Source organism: Semicossyphus pulcher, unplaced genomic scaffold (assembly GCF_022749685.1).
Source record: "Semicossyphus pulcher isolate SPU_LCO1_2020_fin unplaced genomic scaffold, fSemPul1.0.p SCAF_8, whole genome shotgun sequence".
In the NCBI taxonomy this organism is placed as follows: domain Eukaryota; kingdom Metazoa; phylum Chordata; class Actinopteri; order Labriformes; family Labridae; genus Semicossyphus; species Semicossyphus pulcher.
In genome coordinates, this window is record NW_027211759.1 from 18,593,089 (window position 1) to 18,609,906 (window position 16,818).

The following is a 16,818-nucleotide window of genomic DNA, read 5'->3' on the forward strand; positions in this document are numbered from 1 at the left end:
AAGAAAGAAAACATCTTTTTTATCTGCAGTATGTCTGTTTCATCATCAGTGACAGTGAAGAGGGTATTTTCTCATTGATTCATGCCCACACACTGAGCCCTGCTGTGGGGGGAACCTGCACTAACTCATGGCTTGTCATCATCCACCTGGGGCTCAGTGTCTTATTGGACACAGGCAGCCACACAAACACCCATGTGCTCTATCCTCCAATCCACACAATAAAGACATTACACATTCCAGTGGTGCAGAACAAAAACACATAAAGAACTGAAATTAAATGCCAACATTTCAAATGAAGTTAGCTGAGTTTTATCGTACGCTATACTGTGGCTATTAAAGAGTGATTTATTATCGTTTTCCACCAGAGTTTCTGAACTTCTATTTACAGCAGGGGAGCGTATATGTCTCTGTAATGAGCCGTGGCATTGCAACTTTTCTTGATTAGGCTCCATCTCATCTTTGGCCCATTAGTTTCAGCACGCTTTCACTTCTACAGCAATGTGATGAGGGAAATGCTGCATTGCAGATTTCCTACTTAGAAAAGGACACCCCATATATTACGTATGGATGCAAGCTTACATCACACAGTCATATAGGGTCGGGAATACACAATGTCATCGGGTCCGGAGAGACAATCAGGACATCCTGCATCTAAAAACAAAGGGGGTCATGAAGAAGTCACTGTAATGAGAGTTCCCCCATGATGCTCTGCTTTACTGTACAACGAGGTGCCTCTGACACAAAATGCTAATGCTAATCATTGTGGAGATATTAGAGGGTAAAAATGATAAACTTTTAAAATAAATAAATTTACCAGTTTAATTATAACTTATACTTACAGTTTTCTGATATTTTTGCGAGCTTTAAAGTGATAATCTCAAAGGTTTCCATTTAAATAAATGTCTATTAAGTCCCTGTCTATCGCCGAATGAGGTAACACAATGGTGACTGAGTCTATGGCCCACTGATGAAAGCCTTTACATTTGCAGTATATAGTATTATTACAGACTGGGTGTCTGTGGCGACATTCGCGGAAAAAATCACAAGCGCCGCCCAGTTAGTGACGCGTTTTCCATCACCCAGCAGTGGTTGGTCTGCCAGAGAGGGTAGGCGGAGCTATGCGGCTGCTTTTCCTACAATAACTACAGATACAACTCAGCTCAGATGAAGGCAAACAGTCTACAAAGGAAAGCGACCGTCAGCGAGGAAAATCAAGAGTTACAACCAGAGCCAACCGTGGACGTCACACATGCAACACTGTCTGGATATCTGGGAAGTGTGCTCCCGCAATTACCGTTTATCGCCAAAGGTGCCGCCAAAGAGAACAAAACTGAAATCTTCAAAATTATCACTTTAACTAGCGTAGTTTTTTTGTCACATGCTGGCATACCTGAGATCTGTGCTTCTTTGACACTTTAAAACAGTAGTTTCTAGAGGCAGCCATGTAATATGTTTTTGCTGTCTTGGAAACTGTTTTGTAGAAGAGACATGTCAACTTTTTGTCAGGCAAAAAATCTGATTATCCGATCGGTGCAATTACTGGTGTGCTAGCCAATAGATGATATCGCATTTTAGGCACATTAGACACATTTCCAATAGTGTATCTATATGGGAAAAAACTCTGGTTGCAAGCAGAGGAATAGACAAAAAAGGAAAGTGTATTTCTCAATTCTGTGCAGGTTTGGTGAAAAAAAAAATACAGTTTTATCTGAGAACAGATTTGTACTTTTGAGGTCCTCTGCGGAACAGGGATAGAGCTTTAACAGGATCCTGCTCTCAGGTACCATCTACATCAGCTCCCTGGCTCTTCCAACATGTAGCCTGAAGCTATAACTACTCCAATGTGAGACTGCTGCATACTGTGCTCAAAATTTTGATGAAAGTAAAAACTGACAGATGGCTTTGTACTTTCTTTAATCACTTTCCCGTCTCTCTTTCTCGTCCTACTCGTGCATTGCCCAGACCACCTACTAATGAGCCATCGGCGCTGAAACACCCCCCCACGGTCCTTCCAGCTGCTGTTTGACACGGGAGCTGCAAACCTGTGGGTGGACTCCGTCTACTGTAACACTTGGGCCTGTAGTGAGTACAAACCGGATTTACTCTCTAAAATCTCTCATGTGTCATTCTCTTCAGGGCTGATTTGCATGTGGAGAACTTTTCTAGAGGGCTGACAAGAGAAGGTTTCCGAGAGAAATCATTCCATTAAATTACAGACATTTCTGTAACAGTTATACCTGTTGTCACGAGACTGCAGCCTGGATACCCTCTGAATCTCTGAATACACTCTCTGACTTTTACTCATTGTATTGGTTGGCTTTGGACCAGACGTTGGTGGCATTGTGATCCCCAGTCAGGAGATTGGTCTGAGCACAAATGAGCCCAGACAGAACTTTGTGGGCCAAGTTTGATGGCATCCATCCATCATGTTTTATTTATACTCACACCAGACTTTTATTAAGCAGGGTAAAGCATCACATATAGACCATACTTCCCACTATTGACACTAAACACTTCTAACATGGAGTTCTGGTTTGTTGTCTGGTTAAGGACAGCAGAGCTTTCCTTTAGAGGAGTGGAAAGCAGCTTGTTCCAGGGCCAGATCGAATGGACCCCGTCAAGGGATCTATAAAAAGACTTAGGCTTAAAAAGATTGTTTTTTGAAAGTAGTTAAATGTGAGAAGACGATTCCAGAGAGTTAGGGCTAAAAAAAGAAAATGCACGATCACCGTTTGTTTCATAGTTGAAGCGGGAGATGGATAAAGCATCGAGATTTGAGGATCAAAGTTGTCGCGAAGTGAAATGAGGCATTACGAGATCAGAAATGTAACTGCCACAAGGTCATGCAGCGTTTTAAACAACATAATAAACATGATGTAGCTTATTCTGAGTTTTCCTGGAAGCAAATGGAGGAATGCAAGAACAAGGGGGGCAGACGGCTTGTTCTAGTTGGCAGCATCATGTCGAAACCAACTTAAAACAATTATGAGCAGCTTGACTGAGGCGCGTGTAGAGAGAATTATAATAATCTGGATGTTAGAAAATGACATGATTGGGATCAAAATCTGTGGACAAGATGCAGCAGATTGCAAAGAAAAAAGGACTGGACAAGGTCAAAGGTCAAGTGATGGTTTAAAGTCATGATTTGATCGCAGGCAGGAGCAGTAGATTTCATATTTGAGTACAATAGAAAAAAAATCTGATCAACTCCAGAGGCAATATTATCAGGTCTAATTAAAGGAAATGTAAATTTGTTGGAGTGGAGGAACATTAATAGACATCAAATCTGTTTGTGTCCTTATACGCATGCACGAAAAATAACTTTGGGCATGTGTGAGGGCTCCAGATTCCAGGTCAAAGGTCAAGCGAGCCGCTAGTGCTCTCAGGGCTGCCAGACCATGGTGGACACTGAAACCTCTGCTGACAGCCTCAAGTCAGCTTCTGGGTGACATCATGCAACTGGAGCCAAACAGAATCAGGATGAAATGATAAGGCAAACAGACACTCTCACACACACACACACACATACACACAGAGTAAACAATCATTATATTTCCTCATAAAGATCTGCACCAATGCACAAAATGTACTTGTTGTACATCAGAAGAGAAGAAGAAGAAACAATGTTCAAATTGGACCAGTTGGTTTTAATGTCTGTCCATTTTTCATTGAAGATTCATCAATTACATAGTGTTGTTATACGTGTTTTTACATTTCCTCAAAATGTTGAGTAAAAGACTAAATTTGCCTTTGAAATTGTAACGTTTCATCTTTCTAAATGGGCACTTACTATTGTGACCGTACTGCTCTTTAGCTGTGAGCCATCAAAAGGGTCCCTGCCCATCCCCCTTATAATTAACCTTTAGCTTGTGTGTCGCTGCAACCCATGTGTGTCTAATTACCTTCCACGACTACTGGCTACTTTAAACATCTTATAATCATCGGACATAAAATGACATATAATTAAAACTCTTATAAAACCATGTCTGTATAACAGGTTCAAACATAAAGAGCTTCATATATCTGAGCTCTGCGCTTTTGAGCCCTTGTTTTCTCGCACATCATATTGTTGTAAACGAATGGAATCAGTCTTGTGATTGGTCAAATATTGTGTTGGCACACTTTGCATGCAAACATAGTTGGAAAAATAAAATTAAATCAAGACAAACTATGTTATTTATGAGATAGACATGTCTGTTTGTTTTCATCACTGTAAAACGGATTAGATAGCAGACAGAAGGGGACCACAGTTGCCTTTTTACGCTGATGCCAAAGCAACCTGCTCACTTGTGAACCAACAAATTATTCATTCACACGGATCACAACATTAAAATTGACTAAACTGAATGTTCTCCGTGGGTTTGTGACCAAGCGGCAACCTCTGGGGCGGAGTAATGAAGCCAGTACTAAAGTACCAAAAACCTTGAGTGCAGTTCCTCAAGTGGCCACTTGAGGCTCCCTCCAAAAGTGAGACAATCCCCATTATGCCCCATATTCAAAAGCCCAACTTTACAGCACAATTAAAATATTTAAAGCCTGGCAAAACAACCCATTTTGGACTCTATAGATCATTTCTATACATGACAGTAGGTTAATTTTTATATAACTCATCTATATAAATAATATTAAGGCTTAAAGTTAAGCATAAGCAGGGGCGTGGCTGCCTTGAGTGGCTGATGGATGCTGCCAGCTATCTGCTGATATCAACACAGCTCTCTCTAACATGCTAGTGTTGTTGGTGCCTTGCGGAGAGTTTTGACTGCAAATTTTGGACAAAAATATGTTTTGCTATGGATTTATTGTACTTACAGGCCGCTTTTTTGGTGAGTGACAATCTTGTATTACTAATAAGTTAGCTCTATGTAGCATGTGTTGGGGAGCCGTAGTGATGAGAAGACAGGTTCTTCTGAATTACCCGGTTCGTTTGGTTCATATGCTGCTCTCTCACTGGAGGTGTGGGTAAGCAAGCGCAAGTCTTTTACGTTCCACAAGCTATCTTAGCTTCTTTAATCTGATAGATAAACAACTCATGTCAGCTACCAACAACTATTGAACCTCATTCAGTGGGAAACACGATGGTTCACTAGCTCATTAGCCAGCTAATAAATTCGCCATGAGTGTAGACTGTCTAGCTTTGATAACCCTTGCTTCTCTCTACTACCACTCTCTCATTCAAATCTGATGGCTCCAGAAAACCAACATGGCGTCGGCCAAAATGCCAATCTCATGGCTTCAAATCGGCAGTCAGCAAACCATTGGGCGCAGCAAAATGGCTACATCCATTATTCATGTTTGTGACTCTGGTTTTTAGACCGGTTCCACAAGGATGCACTCTCAGACAGAAAAGCCACCCAAACTAATTTCCTATCTGCCACAATAATTAAAACAGAGCCTTAGCCAAACCTGGAGAAATGAGGTCACTAATGAGCTCCTCTACCACTCAAGTCTTCAGGGAAGCTGTGTCTGTAAGTGTAGGTGTGTGTGTGGGTGTCTGATTCTCAACGGAAAAACACCACGCCAGTTGAGCTGTATCCAAGGCAGCTGTCACCTCCACACCAGAGAAACCAGGCCCCATGTTTTCTTTATGGATGAAGGGTTGGAGAGGATGGAGTGAGACAGGAATACAGATGATGTAATCAGGAGAGGTTGGAGTTGGACAGGGAGGCAGAAAGATGAGAATCTTGTTGCTAGGAAAGTGGAAATGTTGAAATCAAAAGTGCACTTGAAACGAATTCAAATCTTTTGTTGCTTAATGGCAAAAAGCAATTTCTCTATAAGAGAGGCGATGCAGCAGATTTCCTTTAAAATCTGACCGACAGTGCAGGCTGCAGGTCTTTAAACTAATTACACTGTTTTCCAAAATGGTTCTGGCAATGATTGTTTTACACAAACTGTTTTAAAGGGCCAGTTCACTAAAACTATAAAGCAACATTTCTTCTTTCCTCTCGCAGCTTCTAGCAATGCAGATTTTTTCACTTTATTTTCTCAGGCTTATCAATGAAATGATCTCACGGTGCTCACAAGCTTAAATGTTTACTTCCTCAATTGGTAAGATAAACAAAATTGCATTTGGTTGGAACATGAATAAATTACACACCAAATATCTGCATGGCTAAAGGTAAATGAGAATATATATTTTCTGTAATTTGGACAAACTGTCTCTTTTAATGTTGTCTTCACGTTGTTCTCCTTTTCCCTCTTCCATTATCCCTCTTCTGATGGCATCTATTGCTTCCATTATGCTGTATTTCCTGACTCCATTTTGTTTGTGTGCTCATCTTCTTATTGTCGGAGTCCTCCTGTGGCTCAGTAATGCACATCACAACAGAGTGTGGCCCCATTTCCCCTAAACTGCAAAACCAAAGGAATGTGTTTCGGTGAAAAGCTGCCAAGACTGAATTATACCCAAACCGAAGGCTTCTGTCCTCTCCTCATGTGCACGCACACACATTTTATAACCTCATCTTAAGTCAACAAACCTCATTCTCCTCCTTTCACCATCTCTCTTTGACATTCTGTGTGAAATATTCTGTATTATTTTGGTTTAAGACTCTCCATCCAACAGGGAGAGGCAGCCTCCACTGCAGTGTGCATCACATGCTCCTGCTTGGTGTTTAGACAGCATTTTAAAGTGAGCATGCCGTCCCTGTCACACCATGTTGTGTACCTCTCGCTGCTCACCAAAACCGTTCACGTTTAGCTCACCTCTGCTGGTTGTTCTCTTATAATAAGGATTTAAGCTGAGTTATAACGTGCTGAGCAGAGAGAGAATCCTACCCCAGTGAAACAAGTCAGCACAAAATGACCACTCACTGATTCTGGTGGTATTGCTGCAATGTCACGCCCAGACTCACAGCCACTGCTTAGGTTCTGCAACCATCTCTGTGTGTCTTCAGTTCTCATGACTCCTTTTCGTTTTGTACCTGCACGTCTCAGGTTTGAACAATCTCTGCAGCCCACATTTGTTCTAACAGGAATCCTTTCTGTCGTCTTTGATGCTGTCAGACCAGAAATAGTCAAAGCAGCACACTGTCATCTCTGCGCGTCTTATTCTGTATACACAGACTTCTTGTTCACACATCACAAAAGCTCCAGTCATGTTTTAGGACATATAAAATGCTCTGCTTAAAATAATAAATTGTGTCTGATATGTCTTTTCTGCAAAACATGTTTAATGACCTTGTAGAAATCCACTCAAGGCATCTCCTCCTTCTCCCTCATTAAAAATTCAGGAACCTGCACAGAGTCCCCGCCTACCATGCACATTTCCAGCCGCCCCCTCCGTCGTGAAAACAAAACACATCTGCCATCGTTTAGTGGCAACTTGTTGAAACTTGAAGCTTGAAATGTAGTAATTAGCCGTAACGTTAACGTTAGTAGTCAGTAGTGAGTTTGCAAACATTGCGATGATGGTTACACCTGGCTCACACATCGCTGAAGTGGTTGCCATAGGTTACACGTCACCCCGTCCGTTAACGGGATTGGCTCCTTAGGCTTTGTGATGTCTCAAACCTGCCAGTCTGAAAACGTATTGTTCAGCCTGTCCTTGGTTAAAAGCAGACAGGCCCAGCCATGGAGATGACTGCTTATGTTGTCCCTGATATGTCTTGTAGCACATGAAAAACACCACATGGAGATGTTTACAAGGTTAAACACTTTACTGCAGAGGGTCTTTAAACAATTTCTTACATGGAGGACAACAGTTTAAAATTATAATAATTGGTGCATAATTTAACATAATGTTTCAGCCATCTGAAATGTATCTGAAATGTTGCAGTCGTAAGTTAAAGCAAAGTTCTCTTTTATCTCCTCTCTTTTGTTTTGGGGTTTTAGTCAGCCAAAACAAGACTTTTAAGATGTGACCTTTGACCCTTGAAACTTGTGACTAATAAGTATCACTATTTTGTGACTTTTGTTTTATAGTAAGCCATGTGAGTCTAATGAAAACTATAATATAAAGTAAATGCTTTATATTTAAGCCAAGTTATGAAGTTATATATGTACATAAATACATGTACTTTGTGTAATTACGTCACATATCCTACTGTACATAGCAGAATAGCAGGTCCATGGTCAAAAATATGACACGATACAAAAATTAAACCCGACAGTATAAATAGATAGAGATACAAAGGGTGGGGGGGGGCGGTGCAGTGGGGTCTCGGCTGCCATTAAGCTCCCTTTTAACCACCAGCACCTGCTTCACAGTGACATCATCGATTTCAAAAGCCAAGGACATTTGATGTGGTCGCTCCTTACTCATTAAGAAGATCAATTTTTCAGGCTTTTCTCCAGCCGTCAGTCTCCGGTATAGAGACACACACTTACACACACCCTCACTTACACACACACATGAGTCATGCATTTAACCTAATGAAGCTCTCTCCCTCTGTTGCCTGTGCCTGAAGATCACACCATTTCTGAACCAAAGGCTGAGATGATGCATCGCTTCGCTCATAGCAGATGATTTCATGTTGATTTGGCGGGATTTGGATGAATGAAGTCACCGGATTTACATCCACTGGCATCATACTGATGGAAAACAAATGCTGGTCTGCGTGAATGTGACGCGTTTAATCATTGTTACATGGAATACAAACCAAAGCTGATATAAAGACATGTTAAACATTGCAGGTGTTGGTGGCACTCACACTGTGTGAGAGATGACAAACAAAACTAGAAAAACAGAGGGATGGGAAGACAGCAGGAGGGAGGCAGAACGCTCAGGCTAAAATGAATCTGTATTAGATTTAAGCCTCTTACCACATGGTTACTATACCCACCAGCAGCAGCAGCAGCCCTCACCTCCCTCCTCAGCCTTCAAAGAGTCGAAGGCAAAAGTGGAACATGGATGGCTAAACAAATTAGATTCACAAGTAGAGGGAAAGAGCGGAGGAAATGAGACGGATGCTAACTGTGAATGTTGTAGTTTTATTTTGAAGGATGAACGCAGGGCTGAAAGTAGATCGTTTTTTAAATGTCCTGTTTAGTCTGATCAAAGGTTAAAAATAAACATATACTGTAAAATATGTTGTCATTAAAGAGTGTGAAAAACAGAAGATTTCTACATAAGAAACTGGATCGAAATATGTTTCCCTATATATTGAATTAAATGATTATTGATCATCTTAAAATAGCTGATTCATTTAGTGTCAGTCAAGTAATTGATTAATTGATGAATCATTCCAGCTAGTTGAATCAATATATTTTTGCTTTCACCTTTTAAAGCGACAAATATTTATTTAAAATCTTGATAACTTGTTTTTTCAGAATAAAACTTAATAATTGGCATTTACCTGTTGATATATATTGAATGTGTGTTAACTGGGAGTCTTATTTTGACCTATCAGCATATTCGTTTTAAGGTCAGCAAACCCCAGCTGAGGTTTTTATTTTGAAAACCAAGGCATATACCTGGATAGTTTATTTGTGTAAGGTGAAGCCTTGATGGAAAATAAAAGTAACCTAACCGTGTCTCTTAGCCTATGTGAGAAGAAATTCCCTCACATATTCCCTAACCAGTGGAATGATACACAATAATTCTAAGTGCACCATATTTCCTCTGCACAGATTTATCTCTTAAGGAATTTTATATTTCTGGCGGTGCTCCCTCAATGCCGTGGAAATCACGGTCATAAATTTCTGGACAAAGGCAGGCTCTCTTACGGATTATGTTGCCCACTGGAAACAGTGTGAGGGTTATGTAAGGCAGATTACTGAACCACACAAACCTTAAACCACCGGTGCCTTCATCCAGGAATCAGTCGGGCACCAAAACACAGGAAACAACAAACACAAACATACTGGTGCGACGCATGGAGCACACTAATGTACGCACTATTATCAAGAAACACACCTACAAATACAGGTGTCTACTCTCCATATGTTCCAATGAGTGATTTATGTCTAATTCACAGTCTGAAATTGATGATCCAGAGCTGACTTTACACAAACCATGTGTGCTCTTGAATGCACACAAAACTAATTACAAAAAATAGAATGAACAGCAAATTAAGGGTCTGATTATAAATTACGTTGATCTTCCTCCAGCTGTTTGCAAACTATTGATGTCATGGCCACAGCTCGGCTCTGTGCTCAGAACTGAGGTCAATGGCAGTCATGCAAAAAAAAAAAAATACCCTGCTGTATTGATCTGATATAAACCGTCCATGAGATGAAGCTACAGCATGTAACTAGATCCCACATGAGTGCATGATGGGATATAAAGTCCTCTGGGATCGGGCCTGCTAATGTGATTGCATTTTATAAGAACATTGGACATGTGGAGGCAGACACAGGGACAATGAAATGCTGTGGCATTATAGTGCTGAGAGCTTCCACTGTCCTGAATGCAACATCAGACACATTCTGGTACTATTTTTTCACACTTTTACACCTGACTCTTCAAGAGAGTGAGTTAAATTCACCTTATATAGTAAATATAACAATATAGTAGGGTGTTTATTTTGTTAAGTAGCCTGTAGGAATTCCCTCTCCTGTATTAGAGAGAATGCAGGAACAGCAGGCTGATATATAAGAACCACAATAAAGTCAATACATCTACAACATATTCCGTTATGCTTACAGGCAAAAGCAGGTCTGAATAATGCAGCAGCCTCCAAACAAGTTCATCCAAATCCCACCAAAGAGTTACAGTATTTCTAGCAGGCCTCAGTCAAATCAGAATATAAAAGAAATATAGCAACCCTTTGTCAGGTGTTTGAACATAACCCCGACAACGTTGAAGACAATAACTGTATTAGCCCAATATATCTGCTATTGATCTCTCCTAGGAGCCAATACAACCCCACTCCATCATTGTGTTTTTGGCAGGGAGAAAACGCAAGTGCATTTGTCATATTGTGTGTCGCAGAGGTCACATTAGAGGCGTTTAAAGTAGCATCAATATGAGCAGGACTTCCGTAAATCATTGTTCAGCATCATGCCCTTGCCTGGGCAGGACTCAACAGGGCGTGGGCCTCTCACAGAGAATGCGCAAGGCGGCTGCCTGTCGCGACTGCTTAAGATCAATCACTTACCATTTTTTTTATAACATGTGCCCTTTTTTCACTTTCCGGAGAATCGTTAAGTTGTATTTTTTAAAGATCAGTTGTCTTACTTGGAGGTATCAGCTCCAAAACATACACAGCCGGCCTGTTTAGCACTTATAGGCGCGCAGGGAGGAAGCTACAGGCCTGTCAGGTTAATCATAATATCGATAATACCATAGTAGGGATTATGTGTTGTATTGCAGACATCAAAACAAATGAATATGCTTATATTTGCTGTCATTCCCTCCACACCTCAAACGTGCGCATCGCCCCCTCCACCCCTCCTCTGTCGCTCTCTGTGAGCTCTTACCTGCAGCCAGGGGGAGAGAGGGAATGGAAAGTGGAAAGGGAAAACATCTCAGCCCTGTCCGCCATCTTCTTCCACAAATGACTCAGAGCGACTGCAGAAAATCACGGATGGAGCGCAGTCCATTCACAGACGCAGGGCAGAGGACAGCCACAGAGCTTTCTCTCTCTCTGCGGCCCCACAGATGCCCCCCCCTGGCCGCAAGCCTTCAATCAGACGAGCCTGCTCAGCACCATCAAAACTGCAGTCAAACATCCACACAGGCAGAGAAGGCAGGAGGGGGGCTGTACAGGCAGAAATGATCTTCACAGACACTGCACAACACCGCGGAGGTTAAAATACAATCCTGTTTTTCGGCCCCAGATACGTCCACACGAAGCAGAAGCGCGCAGTAAATGCGTCCGCAGTCCGTGTTTTTCCTCGCCAAATGTCTGCTGCTGCTGCTGCTGCTGTTGTGATGCTGCCTCTGACACACAACGGATACGGGCCAGCAGTGCGGAGACAGCAGAGACAGAGGAGGAAGAGGAGGAGGGGGAGGAGGAGGAGGAGGAGGAGGGGGTGTGGAGCAGCAGATATAACGTCAGTGCCGTTACCGTATGAGCAGCCAGGCTTTCCTGAGTGGATGAATGCAGAGCTGAGCAACTAAACAGTGGCGTAGACAAACAAATTGTACATTACAAACATCAAACTGATAATGGTATTTGCAGCAGGGTTCTGACGGCAGAACAGCACAGTGTACCAGGAGATAAAGCAGATTAATAAATACACAGATTTAAAAGAAAAGGAGGATAAACTAAGGGCCACAAAATAAAATGCAGGAGGATAATCTCGAGTAAGGTCGTCCCATGATGCAAAAGAAATTGGGAGGTTCCACATAAAGACATGAGTTTCACTGTTTACCCACGCTATGGTAACATGTATGTACTGTCATTAAAATAATAATGTGAGTTGTAGTTTTATATATTTTTAGGGATGATGCAACCCCACAAAGTTGGGTGTATACTGGGAATTATAGAAAGTAGACAAAATATGATTCTTTTTCCACCTGCCTTCCTTACCTTACAGTCATCTTAAATACATTTTTTAATAGGTGGAATCATCACATTAAGCCATACAAAAAAATGAGTTAATACATTTAACTCCGTCAGAACAAAACACCTAAAATGATGGAATATTTGTCATGATATTGGCATTATTTTAAGACGCTCAGAGGCTAAAGGTTGCTGTTGTCCTTCCTTTCCATTTCACTCTTGATCGCAGATTGTAAAATGACTAATCAATCAGTGAATCACCTCAGGCGTTAGGAGGCATCATGCTGTACTGAGAGAGCACAGCGTGGAGCTGTTCACTGCCGGTGGTGCTGAAGCGTAGCTTTATTGCGTTTCTGCAGTTCAACATGTGTGCCACACGGGGGCGGTATATGCTCACTCACTGCGAAAACAGAACCAGTGTATTTGTATCACTTTCCAATGTTAGGTTTTCATTGATTAAGTAACACGAATTAATTGAGTTAACAAATGATGAAATGGTTCTATGCAATGAATGACACACGCCTTCCACACGTTTGCATTTTTATTTCCATCAAATGGAAGGATTTACAGTCTGGGAATGGGCAGATTTTGTCCAAATGTAACATTTATCATCACTCAGCAGGCAATGTAAAACAAGTTACACTTTCATCTCATGGACTTTTGGTTTTCTTACACTTTTATTTTCCCTTTTTATGTCAGATTTTAATTACACGTATTTGAGTATCCGGGGTTTCTTTCCTTGTTTAAGGTGAACTATTAACAAGCAAGAGAAAAACATACAGACAGTTATGAACCAATGACAATGTTTATTTTGTTGGTCATAGCCATGGCAGGAAATCGAGTTAAGCCACAACCTTTTCTCCAATAGGAATGGGACCCAGGATGACTTCAGCTTCCCACTCATTAACTGAGGAAGAAAGATGGAAGAATCCAGTGAGAGCTTAACTCATCTTGATATTAGTATTGTTATACCAGTGCTGATAATAATATGTTTCATTGTCCTCATATTATATCAAGCACATTAAACAATTTCTTTTTATCAACTTACCTTCAGTTTGGGGGACATCACGGATCTTCCTTCCAGGAGAAGACAGACCGGTTGATGTCCCGCTAGAACCCCAGGCACCACCACCACCGCCGCTGTTTGAGTGGCCAGATGTGTCAAATGAACCAGAGTCACAGGAGCCACAAGCTGCATGAGCACCGCTGGCCTCCTTCCATCTAGTAAGAAAGGGAGATTAAAGCAGAGAATACAGGACCAATTCTCTATTTCTATTTTATAATAACACACATACACAAGAAACTCACCCGCCGGTGTAGGAGCAAGCTCTATGCTCATTATCAATGGCATAGGCAGTAGATGTTGCTTTCAAGTGACAGGTAATGTAGAGCTGAGGGAAAAATACAGTTTTATATCGCTGCATTCAATGTATAACAGAAAATATGATATCGGTCTTTGAGATCCTCACCAATCCACTGTCAGCGTTCTGGAACCTGAAGGCCTCCAACTGGAACTGAATCTTGTTCTCTGCAGAACGAACCATGAACTTAGAGTCGGAGCCTGTGACCCTAGCATCAACCAAGCACCTACATGCAAAAAAAAATAAATAAATAACAACGCAAAAGAACATCAGAGATGGACAAAAATGTTTCTGTTTTTGAACAACTTCAATGAACTCACCCATGGTTCTCAATGAAGGCGTATCTGGGGTTGGAGTTCGCATCGGGTACAAGATTAGCCACACAGTTGTCCACATAAACACGCAGGGGCGTGTGGAAGAACTGCTTGACGGTAGCCTCAATGTTAATCATGTCTCCCAGGAAATACTGATAGCTCGGCCTCTCGTATTGCCAGTCATCTGTGCGAAGAGATAATAGAGTTAAACACAGCTCCATCAAAGTAAGAACATGCAGGAAGCTGGTATTTATCTCACCGGTCATGAGTCTTAGAGTGAAGTACAAGAATTCCTCTGCCACCTTAACTGCAGAGAATGGGATCCACAGAGGGTCCAGAGGAAGGCTGCTCACGTTGTGCTTCCTGAATGATTAAAGAAATGTCCTTAGAATGCAGGAAACTAAAGTAATTGTCAGATTGATCTCCACTGTATTGGATTCGCTTAGGCCAAGGGTTAGGGTCTGTTTTCCTGTTTTAGCCACACCTCTACCTACCTTGGGTAGTGACATTCCACAATTACAGCCGCTCCGCTGGTCCTCACCACTTGAGAACTGCCCAAAGGTTGAGGACTATAGTTCAGAGTAAAGGTGTAGATGAGGGAGTCTTCTGTCATCTAGCAAAGAATTTACAAAGTTTAAATAAATACCGTCATGCACTTACATATGTTATATAATATTTATGCTACTTTATCTTCAGTGAGTGAAATGTGCATGTGCTTACCATCAATGAGCTGCCACAGTCATGCAGTTCACTTTCAAAAATCAACACTTGTTCAGCAGTGTCGTGTCCGGTAGCACCACAGGCTCCCAGGGTAAGGCCACTAGGCTCGATGAACTGGCCGATCCCAAACATGTCCTTCTTGACTACCACGCGAGCATCAATCTCTCTGCACTCGACAGTAACAGTGGCGGCAGGAGCAGGCTGTCTCAGCTCGAAGGGGACCTCGGCTTGGGGCTCAGGTTTGGGATCTTCAGGATATGTCCAAGTGAGTGGTGTCTCAAAGTTCTGCTTTGACTGTTGGGGCTGTTGAGGCATCTGTTTGCTGGGCTCCTGTCTCACAGGGGCTGCTGGCTTCTGGAATCTAGATCCTCCCCATTGAGCATCACAGAAGCTGCCAAGACAGGCCAGTGCCACAAGGCACACAGCAGAACACTTCATCAGCATGGCTCCACAACAACGAGTGATTTGCAGTTCACTAGGTGCTGTAAGGAAGGTGAAAATGTGCACCTACTTTTATAAGACAGGGTGCATGTTTACTTCCATTTCATTCCCGCCCCTTCTGTTGGCCATTCCCTGTCACATCTCATCAGCATATATTTTAGCCAATAAAACCACTGCAGCTTCTGACCAAAAGTGATCATCATCTCCAGCAGGGATTGGGTACAATGTGACTAGGCCAAGAAATCTTTCAAACATAAAACTATATGTGAGTTGTCAAAAATAAATACAGGGCTCATATTCCAATTTAAAAAATGCTGTCGAAAACAGGTGAGAAAAGATGTCTAGGTTGTTGGCAAACATGTACTCACGTGGCACTGGTCGAAAAAAGTTATGTTGACCCTGGGTTAGGTTTACCTGCCCTGATCATGACATGTCAAATGCTGTATTTTGCCAAAGTCCATTTTGTGAACTCTATGAGCTAGAAATGTTTGTGCTTTAAACCAACATATCCCCGCAAAAAATAAAGACCATAAGTATACATTTTGTCGCTCAAGAACATTTTCTTTTCTCTGACACTCAACACCTGAAAAAAACATCAGCATCCTATCCCATAAGAAGCAGTGACAATGTTTTTTTTCCCTTGCGTTGTTTCTTTTTTCTTTTTTAAATACAGAATTATTATTATTTTATTTTAAAATTAAGTTCCTGGTTTGAATCCTGGTTTAGACAGCATGGGCCTTTCTGTGTGGAGTTTGCGTGTTCTCCCCATGTTGCCGCTCGGCCCAGGAACAGGAGTGTTTTGCTGTAGCTCAGCGGCAGGAACAGGAGTGTTTTGCTTCAGCTAGGCGGCAGGAACAGGACTGTTTTGCTGCAGCTCGGCAACAGGAACAGGAGTGTTTTGCTGTAGCTCAGCGGCAGGAACAGGAGTGTTTTGCTGTAGCTCAGCAGCAGAAACAGGAGTGTTTTGCAGTGGAAAGCTGGAACATGTATCATGTGGAGGTACATGTTCCAGCTGTCCACAGAAGGCTGAATTCAGCTTCAGAACAGGCAGGTGGGGACACTGGCTCAGGACAGGCAGATGGAGGGCTATCTGGTAGTTAACAAGTAGCTGGCTTAGAGTAGGGGGGCCACAGTCTCAAAAACCTGAGCCTAATAATTTATAGCTAACACACTCCGTGCCAGTTTGAGAGCTGCCTCCTCATGCTCAATATTGTCTCTTTGGGTGTGGTGTACCATAAAATGGCGTTTATAGTCAAGCTTCATCTGTCAGGTCCAGAGTTGGTCAAGGTATGGGGGCAGGAAAACAGATAAGGGCCAAAAAGCAGATAAAGAGCATTAACGATTAATTCCCCAAACTTGGAAGGTGGTGGCATTATTTGTTAGCTTGACTTATTAATACAAATAATTAATTTGGACTTGTCACTTTGCTTTTGTAAATATTCTACAGTTAATTAGGGATAGCTTGTCGTGTTTAAAATACCACTATATACTATGTCTCTACAATACACCAGATAGCTATACCTTCTAAATATTTCTGAAAAGCAAAATTGAACTCTTTCTTTTTTTTGTTTTGTCTACAGCCATTAGTTTACA

At 41.8% G+C, this 16,818-nt stretch overlaps 2 protein-coding genes across 3 annotated transcripts in view; both read right to left on the reverse strand.

Annotated features, from left to right (window-relative positions):
• mapk8ip2 (mitogen-activated protein kinase 8 interacting protein 2) overlaps positions 1-11,772 on the reverse strand; it is a 26,507-nt gene extending 14,735 nt beyond the window's left edge. For both annotated transcript variants that reach the window (XM_069686017.1, XM_069686016.1), the window contains exon 1: positions 11,362-11,772. In XM_069686017.1, the coding sequence (XP_069542118.1) occupies positions 11,362-11,426 (65 nt within the window). In that variant the 5' untranslated portion in view covers positions 11,427-11,772. The remainder of the gene's footprint in view (positions 1-11,361) is intronic.
• Positions 11,773-12,923: 1,151 nt separating this feature from the next.
• On the reverse strand, positions 12,924-15,246 carry LOC138612586 (zona pellucida sperm-binding protein 3-like). Its single transcript, XM_069685927.1, has 8 exons — positions 14,785-15,246; positions 14,559-14,677; positions 14,324-14,427; positions 14,071-14,248; positions 13,859-13,976; positions 13,698-13,780; positions 13,438-13,610; positions 12,924-13,296 (listed from the first exon to the last, which is right to left on the reverse strand). Exons 1-8 carry the CDS (start codon positions 15,226-15,228, stop codon positions 13,232-13,234), a joined length of 1,284 nt encoding a protein of 427 aa, XP_069542028.1. The 5' UTR covers positions 15,229-15,246; the 3' UTR covers positions 12,924-13,231.
• Between the last annotated feature and the right edge of the window lie 1,572 nt (positions 15,247-16,818).

Bases quoted from the DNA above. Each gene is read 5' to 3' on its own strand.
- LOC138612586 (XM_069685927.1), bottom strand. From the start codon at position 15,228: ATGCTGATGAAGTGTTCTGCTGTGTGCCTTGTGGCACTGGCCTGTCTT. The intron at 13,977-14,070 runs GTGAGTTCATTG...TTTTGCATGTAG, and splicing joins GCCTTCATTGAGAACCATGG to GTGCTTGGTTGATGCTAGGG. The intron at 13,297-13,437 runs GTAAGTTGATAA...TTTCTTCCTCAG, and splicing joins TGATGTCCCCCAAACTGAAG to TTAATGAGTGGGAAGCTGAA.